At 34.9% G+C, this 15,256-nt stretch overlaps 2 protein-coding genes across 2 annotated transcripts; both read right to left on the minus strand.

The window, feature by feature from the left end:
* Window positions 1–365: 365 nt before the first annotated feature.
* Window positions 366–5,042, minus strand: LOC147478066 (ubiquitin-conjugating enzyme E2 36). The gene is made up of 8 exons (XM_086584917.1): window positions 4,798–5,042; window positions 4,665–4,692; window positions 4,488–4,574; window positions 2,504–2,562; window positions 1,201–1,242; window positions 1,047–1,120; window positions 816–913; window positions 366–631 (listed from the first exon to the last, which is right to left on the minus strand). The coding sequence occupies exons 1-8, from the start codon at window positions 4,831–4,833 to the stop codon at window positions 594–596; spliced, it is 462 nt and encodes a 153-aa protein (XP_086441043.1). The 5' UTR covers window positions 4,834–5,042; the 3' UTR covers window positions 366–593.
* Window positions 5,043–5,598: 556 nt separating this feature from the next.
* On the minus strand, window positions 5,599–10,717 carry LOC147478067 (bifunctional riboflavin kinase/FMN phosphatase-like). The gene is made up of 10 exons (XM_086584916.1): window positions 10,198–10,717; window positions 9,917–10,103; window positions 8,972–9,099; window positions 8,726–8,795; window positions 8,528–8,593; window positions 7,478–7,632; window positions 7,314–7,391; window positions 6,987–7,123; window positions 6,559–6,651; window positions 5,599–6,009 (listed from the first exon to the last, which is right to left on the minus strand). Exons 1-10 carry the CDS (start codon window positions 10,265–10,267, stop codon window positions 5,857–5,859), a joined length of 1,137 nt encoding a protein of 378 aa, XP_086441042.1. The 5' UTR covers window positions 10,268–10,717; the 3' UTR covers window positions 5,599–5,856.
* Window positions 10,718–15,256: the final 4,539 nt, after the last annotated feature.

Here is a 15,256-nt window from a genome sequence, read left to right on the forward strand (position 1 = left end):
AAGCCAGACATTCCCCCTGGCTCCACCGGAGCTCAAGAATTTCACTATGGAAATTACTAAAGTAAAATGATCCACAGATTTAATCAAGCAGATAAATGGCAAAATCAACCCAGCCATACAACCCTGTAATAAGATTTAATGAACAAACCATATCAAAATGATAAACTCCTCCCTGCCACAAGCTAACAGAGGTCCAGATAAGGCGGAACACCAAGTACTACCAATTATCATGGCAACATATCTGCACTTCTTCTCCATTGAAAGGATTGAATAAATTCCAATCTACTCCACTTACAGACTGTGTAGGTTCTTGTTGTAGCAAAATACTAAATGAAAAGCCTATATATCATCCAACAACGATGGCAGATCAACCAAGTAGGATACATTGTATATTAAACTTGACCTAATTGTACATTGTCATAGACAGGCCAAAAGGAAAGCTATAAATTGGCAACAAAGGACCTTCAAAAGGATTTATCATTGATAGTGCACAACAATTCTTTAATTTCCGTTCGAGAACTAGCTACAGATATTTTTCAAATAGCGTCACAGAAGTTAACTGTGAGATTTGGCTTCTACCATATTATCTGAGATCAAGCACCACTAGCATACAGACGAGTCCATTCCTTTGCTGAAAGGACAGAAGAAAACACAGAGGTCAGTGGCAAAGTTGAAGGAAAATATAACACAATTTCTAAAGAAAGGTTCCCAACAATTTTACATGCCAAGTATCCTATGACCAACTGAAGAAAATTCTAAAATTATCAAACTGTTTTGCCTCTTAAAATATAATCACAAGAAATTAGTGGTCGTACCTGTTTCAACAGCTTCTACCTCATTCGACTTCCAATGCTTAGCAATATTTTCAGAAAGTGGATCATCAGGGTTTGGTGCACTCAGAAGAGCTTGAATACTAAAACATTGCAGATGCAAGAGAAATAATGACAATTGCATCAGTCATTTGCTCTTTCACTTAAGTTTATACAATGAGATAGCTTCACAGGAAAGCCAAAGAAAATTGTGTAAGATAAAACAGAGCATCTTACCTCAACAATACTGTTCGGATTTGGAGAGCTGGACTCCATTTGTCTTTCAGAATATCAAGGCATATCCTTCCAAGCTGATACAATGTAGCATGTCAATTAGCGATGAAGGACATTACTATTGGAACTGAGGAAGAATAGAAGCAAAGTTCCTTACCTTGTCAATGTTGGGATGGTAGATTTTAGTGAGAAACCGAACCTGATACAAGAAGAATCAAGATAATTGCAAGGCAAAAGAATAATAATGAGAGAATCATCGCATGTATTAGAAAAGTTATAATGCCTCACAAAGAATTGAAACGTCTCGTACAGAACATAAATAACTAGTAAATGAAATCAGACAATCAAGAAACAAGGAATCAACTGTATAGCTTATATGAGATATTCTGAAACAAGTAAGGAACATGCTTAGGCACACAATGCAATCTGAGACATTCGTTTTGCCCCTAGAGTGAACTAAGGAAATGGAGCATACACAGCAGGTGAGCTTTAGAACACAGCTAGAGGCAAGTCTAGCACCTAAGAGCATCACCAATGGGGATGTTTAAAACACTTTTAGTGTCAATTTATACAATTTTCTCCAAAAAATCTCTACCAATGGGAATGTGTAAAATGGCTTTCAACTTAAAAGTGTTTAAGTGATTGTTTAAAAATGAACATAGCTTTACACATTTTTAAACTCCATCAGTTCTAACTACCCACTACTTCAAAAAATGGGACTCCACAAGTTTTGCATTCTCATTTTTTTTCAATGGAAAGCCAACACCACTTGTTTTTGCACATTTTGCAAAAAACATCCATTGATTCACTATTGGATGTATTTTTTTTCCCACTAGACCCATCATGTAAATCTATTTTAAAAACACATGTGGCTCCTATGTGTCTGTGTACATTTACACAACCCATTGGCGTGCTCTAACAGGCTAACAAACAGGTCAACCACTCTTGGACACACATCAACCCCAAACCATATTGAATAACTCATTCTTGCTCCCAACCACACTCCTCTCAAACTATCTTGACAAAGCATATGCCAGGCATTATGTCATTTGTGACTAAAGATGGACAAATCTTGAAGATTGAACACCAAGCATTGAAGTGCAAAAAGGACGACAACGCATGTGGGTGGAGACAGTTCTTTGTATTTTTTTTCTGCATATCCAACCAAAAAACCACTTTTAGGGAGGGCCAGCTGAGGAAGTTGATCCCGTTAACTCACTGACAAAAACGAATTAGCTTTTGCATACAAACTACAGAGTAAGATCCAAATAAATAAAGAGTAGTTCTGAGTATCTATATATATAAAGAGTTCACACAGTAGAAAGAGCAAATGGTAACTAGACATGTAATGAATATATAAAATCTTGACAGAATGTCAACCAAAACTTACAGAAAATGATAAGGACTTATAACAGACTAAGATAAGAGTAAGGCATAGAACTTTGAGAAGACTCTCATACCTTAGGTGCAGCCATTGGATATTCTTCAGGCAAAAACAATTCTAACTTAAAAACTCCACCTAAAGAGAAGATACATAAAACACAGAGAGCAACGTGTCAATATGGATGGAAAGAGACGAGGAAAAACAAAGCATTACAGAAACTACAGGGAATGTGTGGCAGCCTATATAACGAAATGACACAAAGAATTCGCATGTGAAACCAATCAGATACATGCTGCCTCATAGAACACGGACATATCTACACAATCGTCTTTCTTTCCTTCTTTATGTGATACAAAAGTAATATTATCAATTGCTTGGTTCAAGGTGCCAACTAGCAAAGTTGGTAAAACCTCTGGGTGATGATACCAGAGGTTTGGGGTTCGAACCCCGCCGCACCAATGAGTTACTGATCTCGTTTAAAAAATAGGCTTACCAATCAAAAAAAAAATTAGTGTACAAGAAAATTATTATAAGAATTAAAGAGGATGATATATGTAAAACTCTTCTGAAACATAGTGTATGAAGTATCCACAGCTCAAAGCACAAATAATAATGTCAAATAACGAACTCATAATTGTTTCTGTTCTCAATGCATAGCAGAGAAGCAGTTATGAGTTTCCCACAAACCTATAAATTCAGAAGAAAGATACTAACTATTGGAAAGTCAATATATCCCTGATGACCTGATGTGTCTACAACCTGAAATTCGAACTAGCTCAAACCATAAACGAATATAAGATGACTCTGGATGGTGACAAAACACAAACTGACAGTAGACGTTAGTATTACAAGCTTGATAAGCTTGTCTACAAGATTATTGGCTACACAGCTAGCCACAGTAAAGCACCTAGTACATTAACTTGCAAATGTGATCGAGTATACCGAGAACGATGCAAATCACAGAAAAAGACAACACGCTAATATGCACCTTCCAGCCCATCCTAGCACAAGCCTCCTTAGAATATTTTTAGGTTTTCAAAGCCAGCTTGTCAGAGTGATGCTAAATTCCTTTTAGTGTCAAATGATCAGACTGAAAATCTGTATAAGATGTCACTCAGGGATCCTGGTACAAACCCCATCTTGAACAATTTGCTCAATGTCAGACACCTCCATACAGACGAGCAATAAAGAAATGAGAGATAGCAATTTAGAATATGGGAATATTATTATAGCCTGTATATACTAATACATTGTAAATCCCTTACCATAACTATAGGGGCGATAAAGTGGACAGTCCGCTGATCCTCACAATTTCAGTTCTATCTAAATCAGATCATAATATCTCAAAAAACATACTGTTCAGCTCTATCCCCCCTCCCAAACATGTTTTTCATGTAAAAAATCTAACGATTGGACTTAGTCAAGAAAAAGTAACACTAACGGCGTGTTTGTTTTTCATTACTTGTAAGTGCTTACTACTTATTCTCGCTGTAAGTGGTGGACCGTTTTTTTTAGGTGTTTGTTTTACAGCTACTTGACCCTTTATTTGGTATATTTTTGCTACGTACAAGTGCCAAAAGTGTAAGTGGGAAAACTTGACTTATAATAAACTTATAGGTAGTAAGCACTTATAAGTAGCAAAAAACAAACACCCCCTAAATCAACAACTATTAAATACATCAATAAAGTACCCAATACCACTTTCTACATAATAAAGAAAATCAAATTAAACCCAAAAACAATGGAAAAAATTATAAATGTATGACATTAAAAGAATGATATCCATTCATATACACTTATGGGACCATGCATTTTAAATTATTAAACCCATAGAAACTCTTACTTGATACACATAAAATGAAATTCGTATAACGATGTAATTCCTAGCCGAATAACAAGACATCCCCAAATATTATACAAAGAAGGAAAACCCATACTCATTCATAAATCATAATCCATGACACGTTAATACATTTATAATTCAATCCAACTACTTTTCTCTAGTTCCAAACTAAGCAGCTAGTTCTAAAAGCTTACACCACAAAAAAAAATAGTTATACCTTCATAAGGAGACTGAGTTGGCCCCAGAATCATGACATTAAAATACCGCATATTTTCTTCAGAAGGTGAAGCACTAATTCCAGGAGCTATAAAAATTCACAAAAAAGATCACTTTTTTATTTAATATCAACTCAATTTTTATCACTAATTCATTACCCATATCAAAAAAAGTTTACCTGGTTCACTTAAGAGCCTTTGTGTTTCCTGATCAATCAAAACAAACAATCAATGGTTAAAAATAAATGGGCTTTATTTGTAGAGGGAAGATTGAAAGAGGGATCGAGCAAAGAATATAAAAAGATAACAAACCTTGATGATTCTTCGAGGTAGATTGTTGTTCGCCATTGAAATCCAAGAAAGTGAAAGTGAAATTGAAGGAAAGTAGACAAAGGCTGTTTTCTCTTTTTTTTTTAATAGTGTTTAAGCAAGAAGAAGGACAATATATTCTTTCTTTCTTTCCTTTTCTTACTTACTTAACATTAATCATTGGGTTTATTTTAATCTTTTAATTAATCTATGTCTCGATATTTCAGTTTTTAGTAACCATATATTTCGATATTAATAGAAATGAAATTTTCATGCGGTCCTTAAAATGGTGTTGTTCACTTGTTCCCCATCAACTTGTTGATGATAGCAATTGATAGAGTTTCAACCACACCCTATGTGCCAACTAGTCATTGTAGTGGTTGTGTTCCTTACCAAAGAGGCAAACACACAACCTTTCCACAGGGCAAGTTATCTGTTGAACAGAATCTACAAATGGTTTGTAGTGTGGATTGTGGAACAGCTTCTTATAATAACACGCGTCTCTGTCATCCGTATCCATACCTATCCTAATTATTAAGGGGTTAGCAACACTGGATCCTACTCAAGAGGGTAATGTAAATGTTTACTTTGCCGAACATAATAACACTTGATCAAGCAGAGGCCGGACACAGAGTAAAAAATAGACAATCTTTAGGCCCCTGAGTTTTAAGAATTTCACATGCATTCACTGAATGTGTGAGCTATATAGAAGTTAGTTACACACTTACGTGCTACTTTACTACTTACATGCGTACACACACACAATGACATGGGAATGATTCTCAGGCGTAGAGAAAACAGTACTGAATTCTAAACCCTGGATGGATTATAGATACCTGAACATTTTCATGGAATATGAATACAACATTTCAGTAGAAGCATTGAGATCAATATGAATCTACTGTTACAGTGTTACCATCACCAGATACATCCTCTGGCCTCATTCTTGAACATTGAAGGTTAGGCATATCTTAAATAACCATCACCAAATACATACTCTGACCTCAATCTTGCCCATTGAAGCCATATCTTATACAACTATAGCAAATACATAAATCTGACTTATTCTTGCTCACTCAAGGCTGCATTGTTTTCCATCAGTGCAGCTTCATCCATCAGAGTGTTGCTCCTGTCATGGAAAAAGATAGGAAGATCCAAAGCTTCTTTTGCAATGGACATATCTTCTTCAAGAACGTTTAAGTCCATTTCACTTGCCTGGAAGAAGAAATTGCCAGTAAGAAAAACTGTAACACGGAACAAAATTTCAATTTATATCTGATCATAACATCATTTTTCTTTCCTTTAAACAATCACTTTTTAATTTGGAATAGTATTGATATCTGAATAATCCAAGTATACAGAGTAAGGAAGAGTTTGCACTTAATAGTAGCAAATTGCCATGCTAGTTGCACAGAATGGTCACTCGTTCAAATTTAGATTTAGGTCTTCAGGTGGTCGGGAAGGATGTTTGATCAAGATATTGAATCACCAAAAGGGCTTTCATGTGCTTAGTATTGTTCCAAATGCTTATCGGCTCACTCACTAGTATGAACATGAGCTCACTAGTATTATTCCAAGTGTTTCAGGTCATAAAATAAACCACTAGAGAAATTTAAATTTTCATTCCTCAAATATATATTGGAGGACTTCTTAGACTAGCTAAGTATACTCATAAGTTATAAGTTCTCTATTTTAGAAGAGGTTAAAACTTGTGTCGCTAAAACAAGGAGCAAATTTCCTCTCTCTATTAATTTATTGAGTTACCTCGTAGATTAATCTCCGAATGTAGCCAACAAGAACAATTTGCAATTTCTGACCAGATATGTCCTTATCATATGCATCAACAACAAATGGTTTCTGCAAAAGGAAAGAAACGTCATAAATTTCTTTTGATCGACTTATAATGGGTAAAACACAACTAGAGAAATATAGAAAGGAATATGCCATCAAAATTAAAGCACAATATTGACTGATGATGTAGCACAAAAACAGAAGGAGCATATCTACATGATTGATACTCCAAATAAAGTAATCTCGCATTTGAACACCAAAATGGAACAATAGCAACAGATAATAACAACCATTTGACATGTAAATTCTATTTCCTCCCGATCAAGTTATTATCTAAAACGTTAGGTTTTAAAAGTAATGTGAGATAAATGTAAGTCAGTAAGTAAAAAATGGGTACTCACAATTACTCTTACTGCAGAAAATGATTTCTGTTGCCATCCAATTCCCACAACAATCTTGATTATTTCATGCGTGTCTAGTTTGGCCCAGCCAAAGTAAATTCCTGAAACTTGATCAGGAAGGGCAGTTGGACCATCATCTGTTTTCAAAACGAGAGGAAAATTTCAACTCTGTTATTAAAAAAAAAAGGCAACACAGAACTTTCAGTAGAGAGGATATGTAAAACCATTGATAGTCCTATTAGTGTTCTCTAATTGATGAGTGAAATTCTAATAAATGGCAAATTTTAATAAGACCTGATATATATTCGAAGGAAAAATTAAACAAACCTGCTACTTCGCACAGAAGGCCATTGCTAACTAGACCATTTAGATACATGGGCTCTACCGGCAATGCATTTCCCATCCCTGTAACCAGATAAACCAAGCATATTAAGCACTCGGTCAAGCTGCCTAGAAAGGTGAATAGAAAGAGTAAATGAATAGATATATACAGTCTTCAAAAGCTGAAAGGCCCCATAACTCAGGCCGAAACTCTAAAAGTGAATTGAGCACAGAATCTGCAATGGAATAACGGTCAGCCTGAGCTTTAAGAGATGGAACAGCCACTACCTTCATTCCAGCTGCCTTTCCAGCCATAACTCCAATCCTGGTTCAGATAAGGTTGATTCATAATGAGCTGATGACACTAAGTTTTGATCATGGTGTATATAGAATATTCTAGATAGTTTTGATCATGATTTTAATTTCCTAAATCAAAGAATTTACCATTGATTTCCCAGCTCATAGGAAAATGTTGTGTGTGTGTGTTCTATCTATTTGCCCCGAATATTAGTGGCCAGGTAATATATGATAGGGAAATAATTATGCAATATACAAAAAATTTATAGTTGGTCAGATAAAGGTATTTTTGATTAACTTAGCAAGTTAGCATTTCGTTTAATGATCCTGAAAGCTTAGGAAATTGATCACCCTGATGTTGTTCTTTGGAGTAAGGAATCAATCTTTCGGACAAGCTGTTCATAATATGATAACTACAAAATGGGGAAATTTACTTGCCTAAATGGTTGAAAATAATATAAATTCGCCTAGCTTCATATAAAAAACTTCTTTTTGGGTGGTGGAACGTCAACTATCATATATCTTTAGACAATGTATCTTCTTAAGACTGACTTGCAGATGAAAGTATGAAGTTGCAATATTCAATGTTTTGAGGTGTTTCTCCAGATTTGATTGCCTCAGAAGTAAATGAGTTCTCATAGTTTAGCTAATATAACTGACCAAGTAGTAGTATATCACTATATCCTTTCTCGAAACATTAGTAGGATTTGATATTACCACAAATAATGTTCAGGGAATAGTTACCATGCTGTTCAAGATTTCTCTTGTAATTTAGATATAGTATACACACCAACACATGGTCAGAAGTCTCTGAACTTAAGCATCAACAAAAGCATAGATAGAACACAAAAATTAACATAGGATGCATACTATTTCAGATGAGTACCACCAGATCAAATGTACTATATTTCAGATTTACTTACACAGAGTCTTCAATCACTACACAGCGTGTTGCATCTACTCCCATTCTCTTTGCTGCTTCTAAGAATCTGGTCACAAATTGAATAGTTAAGAGAACTAGTTAAGTACAAGAAAATGGGAGTTTGCTTCTGAATAACATTGAGTTAAATAATTTAATCCCCACTGGGATAATTAAACCAACTAAATTTCACGAGTCTTACATGTCAGGAGAGGGCTTCCCAGACTGAACCTGATCACTTCCAAGAACAGTAGAAAATAATTCTTTCCACCCTACATTATGGAGATAAAATATATGAGATTAAGAAACATAAAGAAAATAAAATGCAGTTAGCCAATCAAAATTTGGGGAAAAAGTACCTGAAGCCCATCAAGTTCAACTTACATAGTTTAGAAATGCAATATGGTCCTCACAATAGGACAATAAGTTATAAAAGAAAATTATGTACCTTGGTGAGAAATCTTTTTCTCTATATTTTTGGTAATGGAGTTTGAGGCAAGCGCAAATGGAATTCCATGGTTATGTAGATGCCTAATTAGTCGATTAGCGCCTGGAAGTGGTTTGGCTAGTGGCCACCTATAAAAAGGCAATCACACAAATCAGCATTTACATTGAGAATAGCAGTTTAGGTGACTTTCAATCCTAGCATTAGCTTTTATGCCTCTTTTTCTGTTTTCTTTTGCTTAAAATGGAGTTTCATACTAATGGTAAACAGAATAACAACTTTTATGTTCAAAACATGTTAACTTGCTTTCTTTTTCATATTCTTTTTTCTCTAGAAAAGTAGGCATTATCTTTTCATGTTTACTTTATTCATATGCTATTACACTCACTTCTCATATTCTAGATAAGAACAATTAGCAAATTTGCACCAAGCATATAGTTTCATTCAGATTCTATCTTTCACACTACATATGCATTTGCAGAATAAACCACAATTGCCCTTAAAGCAGTTCCACTCCAATCATATCCATCTAACTTATTCCCAATACACATTGACATCTCAAATTATTCCCCAAGAAGTCTAGCTTCACAAACACATAGGAGAAAAGAATATGTTTCTAATAAGTGACATAGATTAATCTTAAGTAACTTTTTCCTAAGAGTTTCTAACGCGTATGCTACAATGTACAATCAATTTTGCGAATTTGCAACTGTGATTTGCAATTTTAAAAAGCAACCAGCTGAAACATCTACTAGGCATACTAGCCACTTCTACTAATCAATATTGCGAGAGACACGAAAACACACTAAATTCAAATAGGGGATAGTAAATTAAGCAATGGCGAAATCTGGCCTTAATAACATTCTCATTAAATAGTTATAACGACAAAATCAACTAAGTCCTAGTGCACTATACGTAAAACAAAAGAACCTAAAACAGAACACTTACTTCTGATGATACAAAGGCCTGATCTCTTTAGAAAACTGATCAGGTGTTAATGGAAGTTCATAGTCTTTAACCATAGATGTTACTGACTCCATATGCATCATTCCCAACCTCTTATCTTCCTTATCTCTATCAACAACCTTCCCATATCTCTCCAAAAACTCCTTCAATATATCTTTAGTAGCTTTCTCTGCAACCAAAAACATAACAAAGTTAAAAAAAAGTCCATATATACCCAAGGCAGCAAAAGCTTCAAAAACATGATATAGTATAAGAAAACATACCTGTGTTCAAAAGGGTACCATCTAAATCTAGTATAACACCCAAGACTTTCATGTCTCCATTGCATGTCATTGTATATAGAGAAAAGAGGACAGAGGAACAAGTTTTGGTTGAATGCTAGTTTGAAAGTGTGTTAAAAAGAGGAAGAATGAGTTTTGATAGAAACAAAGAGGAGGGAAGAGAATAGATTCGAGGAGATAGAAAAAGACACGTAGTAAGTAATGATTGATTGATGATGAAGTAAGTTGAGAGAGAGGGAATATAAAAGAGAAGGATTCGGCTTTCCAGTAACCGGTTACTGGGATCAAATCCCAGCAACCGTTACAAGTCGCCGTCGATTTAGATCCGAGATCCGTGTGTGAGCACCGAGATCTGTGTGGGTGTGCCGAGATCCGTAACCGAGACAATCTAACGGCAACTTGTAATGGTTGTTGGGATTTGATCCCAGTAACCGGTTACTGTGTAGCCGGACTCAAAAGAGAATGTCTGGTTTTTGGCTTTTTCTTTGTTTGTAATCTCAACAGTTTTCCCACTTTTTGTGACACGGGAAACAAATAAATACAAGTGCGATTGCCTTTCACGTCTGGTATTAGTTGAATTTGGAGATTAGTCCAAATTTTAATCGTATATATATAGCGTGTACTAAAGGCTCTGTTTGTTAGCACGTTTACCCCAACCTATTCATGGGTTAGGGTGCACTATCCTGTTCATGGGTTAAGGTGCACTATCCTTTTTTTTATGTTTGGTTCCTATATTTTGGGCTCAATTCTGTAGACCGTATGCCAATAGTTGGTTGGCCCAACCACAAAATTCTGTATAACGGTATCCATTAGGCCCTGTTTGGTAGCATGTATGGGCCAATCTGTACATGGGTTAGGGTGCACTATCCAAGTTTTTATGTTTGGTTCTTATATTTTGAGCCTAATTCCGTAGACCGTAGGCAACTAGTTGGTTGGCCCAACCACAAAAGCGTGTATACTGGTATCACTTGTGGAGCCATTTGGATTCCAATCTACACTATCCCATTAAGTTATAAAACCCATAAACAAGAAAATAAAATAAAAAAAAGGACCAAAAAAAAAAATAAAAAAAAAAAAAAAAAACCAAAAAAAGAGAAGTGAAGAAACAACCCGCTACCGGTTTTATCTCCCCCATTTTTATCCATTGATCTCTCTACCTTAAAATTGCTTTTTTTGATTCAAACTTCGTATTTCTTCTCTCTCTTACTTTTATATTTCAAGAACATTGGTAATGGAAGTGTGAGTTTGAACAATATAAAAGGTTTCAAAATTTAGGAATGTTGGTAAATTGAAAACAAAAACAAAATTTACCCCCACGAAATCCATCACTTTTAACAGAAGTTATTGTGCGTTCTATTCTTTTGCTAAAAGTTTGGGCAATTTGTTATGCAAAATGGTTTCTAACTAACTAAGTAACTAGTTTCCATGCCACCAAACGTGTTTGCAAGACTTTATAGCCTTTGAAAAATATGTATGTGGTTGGCACAAGTCATCGATCTAGCCTTTGGAGTTTGGAAAATGTATATGCTATTGTTTGTCTTGGAATCAATCGATTAGAGCTCCATAGGCTTTTAGGAAAAGGAGTACTCAACTAGAGAGTAATAATTGAAGAGGAAAAGGAGCTGATCGAGGGACGATTTACATATTTTGTGGGCTTGTAGGTAATATATTAGTATGACATCTTGGTTAGTTCAATTCCCTCTTATGAGTTACTATGTCCAACTAAAACTATTACAATCGATGAAGACCGTTTATCAGATTAGTTCAAGGTTCCCATGAACTAAGGTGTAAAGTTCTTCCAAAAGGTGCCCAAAACTGAACAACTTGAACAACTTATTAATCTAGTAGTCTAGTATGCTCTATGTATAAGTGACCATATGCCTTACTTAGGGCTTAATGAGGTTGAATCAAGAATCGACTTGTCGAACATGAAGCTAGTGCTGAATTGCTGATTGCTTAATCAATTATATAGTGCACAAGTTGGAAATATTTGCCAAAGTAAGAGTGTATGGGTGTATAAGAGAGTCGGGGGACACACTAACTTCTTTATAGATTGTTTTAGTTTGAGCTTTTGGTAACACTAGTTAGCTCGTACATTTTTCTGTAGCATTTTGTTTCATTCTTTTCTAAACAAGATTATTGTGACAAGTTAGCTCATACATTTCATTTGTTTTGTGACAAGTTAGCTAATGATGGCCTATTGCATCCATTTGTTTTGTATAACAAACTTGATGTCTGCTTTTAGCTATAATATTGTATCTCGCGGTGATATTTGAAATTCCGTCTAAAATTGAATAGTTAGTCTTTTTCACCAAATCCAACTCTGAATGAAACTTTATTGAGTCCTCTATCCAATGCAGCAAGCCACAGTCCTTTTGGATTTGTGAGGAGAGAGTTCTGGACTCGAGAACTTAGGCTGTCAGAATTTTCTAACTGCAGAACTCAGGTTGTGTGCACTGGATTGGATCCACGATTTCACATGATTAAGTTGAGATTTAAGTTTTTGATAAAACATGAAAATGTAAGTTTTGAGTGTCTTCTTTCTAATCCAATTGGCCTTATCCCGTTCCGAGGCATGTGGAGATAGTTATGGTGTCTAGAAATTTGGTTGGCAGAAAAATATTCGTCAGAATACAGTTTCTACGCGACCGTATTCGAGCCCGCTTTTGTATAGTTAGCATAAGAGTTAGATTTTTTGTAAAACATATAAGTCTGTGAGTCTTCTTTTTCAACGCAAAAGGCCTCATAGCTTTTGGACATATATGGAAAGACATGTGCCATCCGAAGATAGTCGGTCTGATTTCTAGTCCAGAGAAATCATGATTTTTACCGAAGTTTGTGCTATATTTACTTCTAGGATAGGCTGGCATTGAGATTTTGTGTTCAATATGAAAAAATAAGTGAACATATCTTAGTTTCTAAATAATCAAGTCAATGTGTCATTTGGATGAATGTAGAGAAAGTTATAGCTTCATCATGTTGTCGTTGTAGGTGCATAGACCTATTTTGGAAAATATTTCTAGTAATAAACTAAAAGTTTCTTAAATCTTTCTAGGGTGTTTTGTATACTATTTGTAACCTAATTTTATTTAATTTGCAATGTAGGTAAATATTATTTGGCAGATCTTGGGCTATGCCAATGCACCAAATTTTATTGCTCCATTTAAATGGCACTTCGCTATCATCTAAAAGAATTTGGAGTGTTGCATCCTACAAATTACAAAGAGTTATTCAATCTTCATCATTCATCTTGAGGAATACTGTTGAACGTATCATTGGAATTTTGAAAAAGCGGTTTGCTATTTTGGCTCTTCCACCTCCATGTCCGTTTGAAACACAAGTAAAGATAGTAATAGCATGTTGTTCTACACAATCACATATGAAGAGAGAAACTTAATGATGAATTTTTCGATAAGGATCGGAAAGAGCAAGAAGAACTTGAAGGAGACTCTGGAATGAGGAGACAAGATCTAGGAAACCTTAGTAGAAATAGAATACGAGAAATGGCATCAAATTATAGAAAGTCTATTGCCATTGCAATGTGGAATGACTATTGTGACTATTACAATGCAGATTGATGTAATAATTTTGATTTTCCTTTTTAGATTTGTTTCATGTTAAGAATGAAATGATCGATGGTACGTGTTTCTAATTAAATATTTTGTGGAGTGTTTTTTTTTAAAAAAAATTGGGTGAGAATAGGGGCATTTAAGTTATTATTTTCCTTTTGTTTTATAATGTTCTATTATTTTTTCAAGTATGTAACAAGTTATCGATTAGTAACAAATACAAGTAGAACCAAACAAATGAGCACACCAAACTTGTGACAAGCGAGTAACTACCAAACAACTTCCAGGTTACTCTGCTTTAAGTTGCACATCTACAGAATTAGATCAGCTAAACCAGGTTGGCTACTACGAATTTTTCTACTGCCAAACAGAGCCTTAGGAAAGCTACAATACGGTTATCCATTAGGAGTAAAATAAAAAAGACATCAATTAAAACATGAAAAAAGTAAGAGAAAATAGGGGACGCGCTTCTTCAGTTCTTCTTCTTCTCCATTAAGCTTTCTACTAGTAATTTAAACTCTCAAAAATCTTTTCTCACAATCTCTCTCCACCCATCACCTCTCTCTCTCTCTTCTCATAACGTATTTTGGTCAATTTTTTTTTTAGGTTGGTATTCAATTTCAATAGTTGTTTTTATTTTTTTATTTTTTTATTTTTTTGAGAAAAATGATTATCTTGTGGATTGCCAGGAAGAACAAAAATGATACCAAACATCTTCCACACTAGTCTTGACTTGTTTACATATCCACTATATATGGACTATCTAATGCAAGGTAAATAGCTACTGCGAAACAGAACCAAAATGTTTCTGATTTGAATGTATACCAGATACGAGACCAAATATCAGCAAATGCCATAACAAGAATTTCGAGAATTTCATCATATTTTACCGAAGAGAGCAATGATAATTAAGGCTGTTTTGTTTACTCACTTGAGGAAAGGAAAACTCATGAGTGGTCCACTATGGAATAGATCGAAAAGAAATGAATGTAATGGATTTTTTCTTCACTACTACAGAATGACACATATACCACGGTCAATAAGAACGTTTATACCATGGTTATTCCAAAAACCGTGGGAAATACTTATATACCACGGCGGAAATTTCTTTGGTCATTGGTTTACTAGTATATGTCACAGTTACATGAAAACCGTGGGATAAGTTGGGCCATATACCATGGTTAGTTTTTTTTTCAGCATGAGAATACTCCGCATCCCCACTACCTTTAACATAAACAGTGGTATATAAATTTTCCACTTTCTACCGTGGTTTATGACTTTATGCCAAACAAGGACCAAAATATCGCCGATATATCCGACGTCGATATATCCGATATATATCGGTATTTTGGTACACATATATCGATATTTTCGACATATATCCACCGAATATAGAACCCTTTTTTACCCGCTATATATCGGAATTTCCGATATAAAATTTTATATCGCCGATATAATCGATATATCCGATA

This window comes from Coptis chinensis, chromosome 9, assembly GCF_015680905.1.
Source record: "Coptis chinensis isolate HL-2020 chromosome 9, ASM1568090v1, whole genome shotgun sequence".
Classification (NCBI taxonomy): Eukaryota; Viridiplantae; Streptophyta; class Magnoliopsida; order Ranunculales; family Ranunculaceae; genus Coptis; species Coptis chinensis.

What these genes read in the sequence shown, in the direction of transcription:
- LOC147478066 (XM_086584917.1), bottom strand. Translation starts at nt 4,833, where the DNA reads ATGGCGAACAACAATCTACCTCGAAGAATCATCAAG. An exon ending in ACCATCCCAACATTGACAAG is followed by an intron (nt 1,121 to 1,200) that starts GTAAGGAACTTT and finishes ACATTGTATCAG; the next exon opens with CTTGGAAGGATATGCCTTGA. An exon ending in GGTAGAAGCTGTTGAAACAG is followed by an intron (nt 632 to 815) that starts GTACGACCACTA and finishes CTGTCCTTTCAG; the next exon opens with CAAAGGAATGGACTCGTCTG.
- LOC147478067 (XM_086584916.1), bottom strand. Translation starts at nt 10,267, where the DNA reads ATGACATGCAATGGAGACATGAAAGTCTTGGGTGTTATACTAGATTTA. An exon ending in AGGCCTTTGTATCATCAGAA is followed by an intron (nt 9,100 to 9,916) that starts GTAAGTGTTCTG and finishes GCCTTTTTATAG; the next exon opens with GTGGCCACTAGCCAAACCAC. An exon ending in GTAGTGATTGAAGACTCTGT is followed by an intron (nt 7,633 to 8,527) that starts GTAAGTAAATCT and finishes TATCTGAACCAG; the next exon opens with GATTGGAGTTATGGCTGGAA.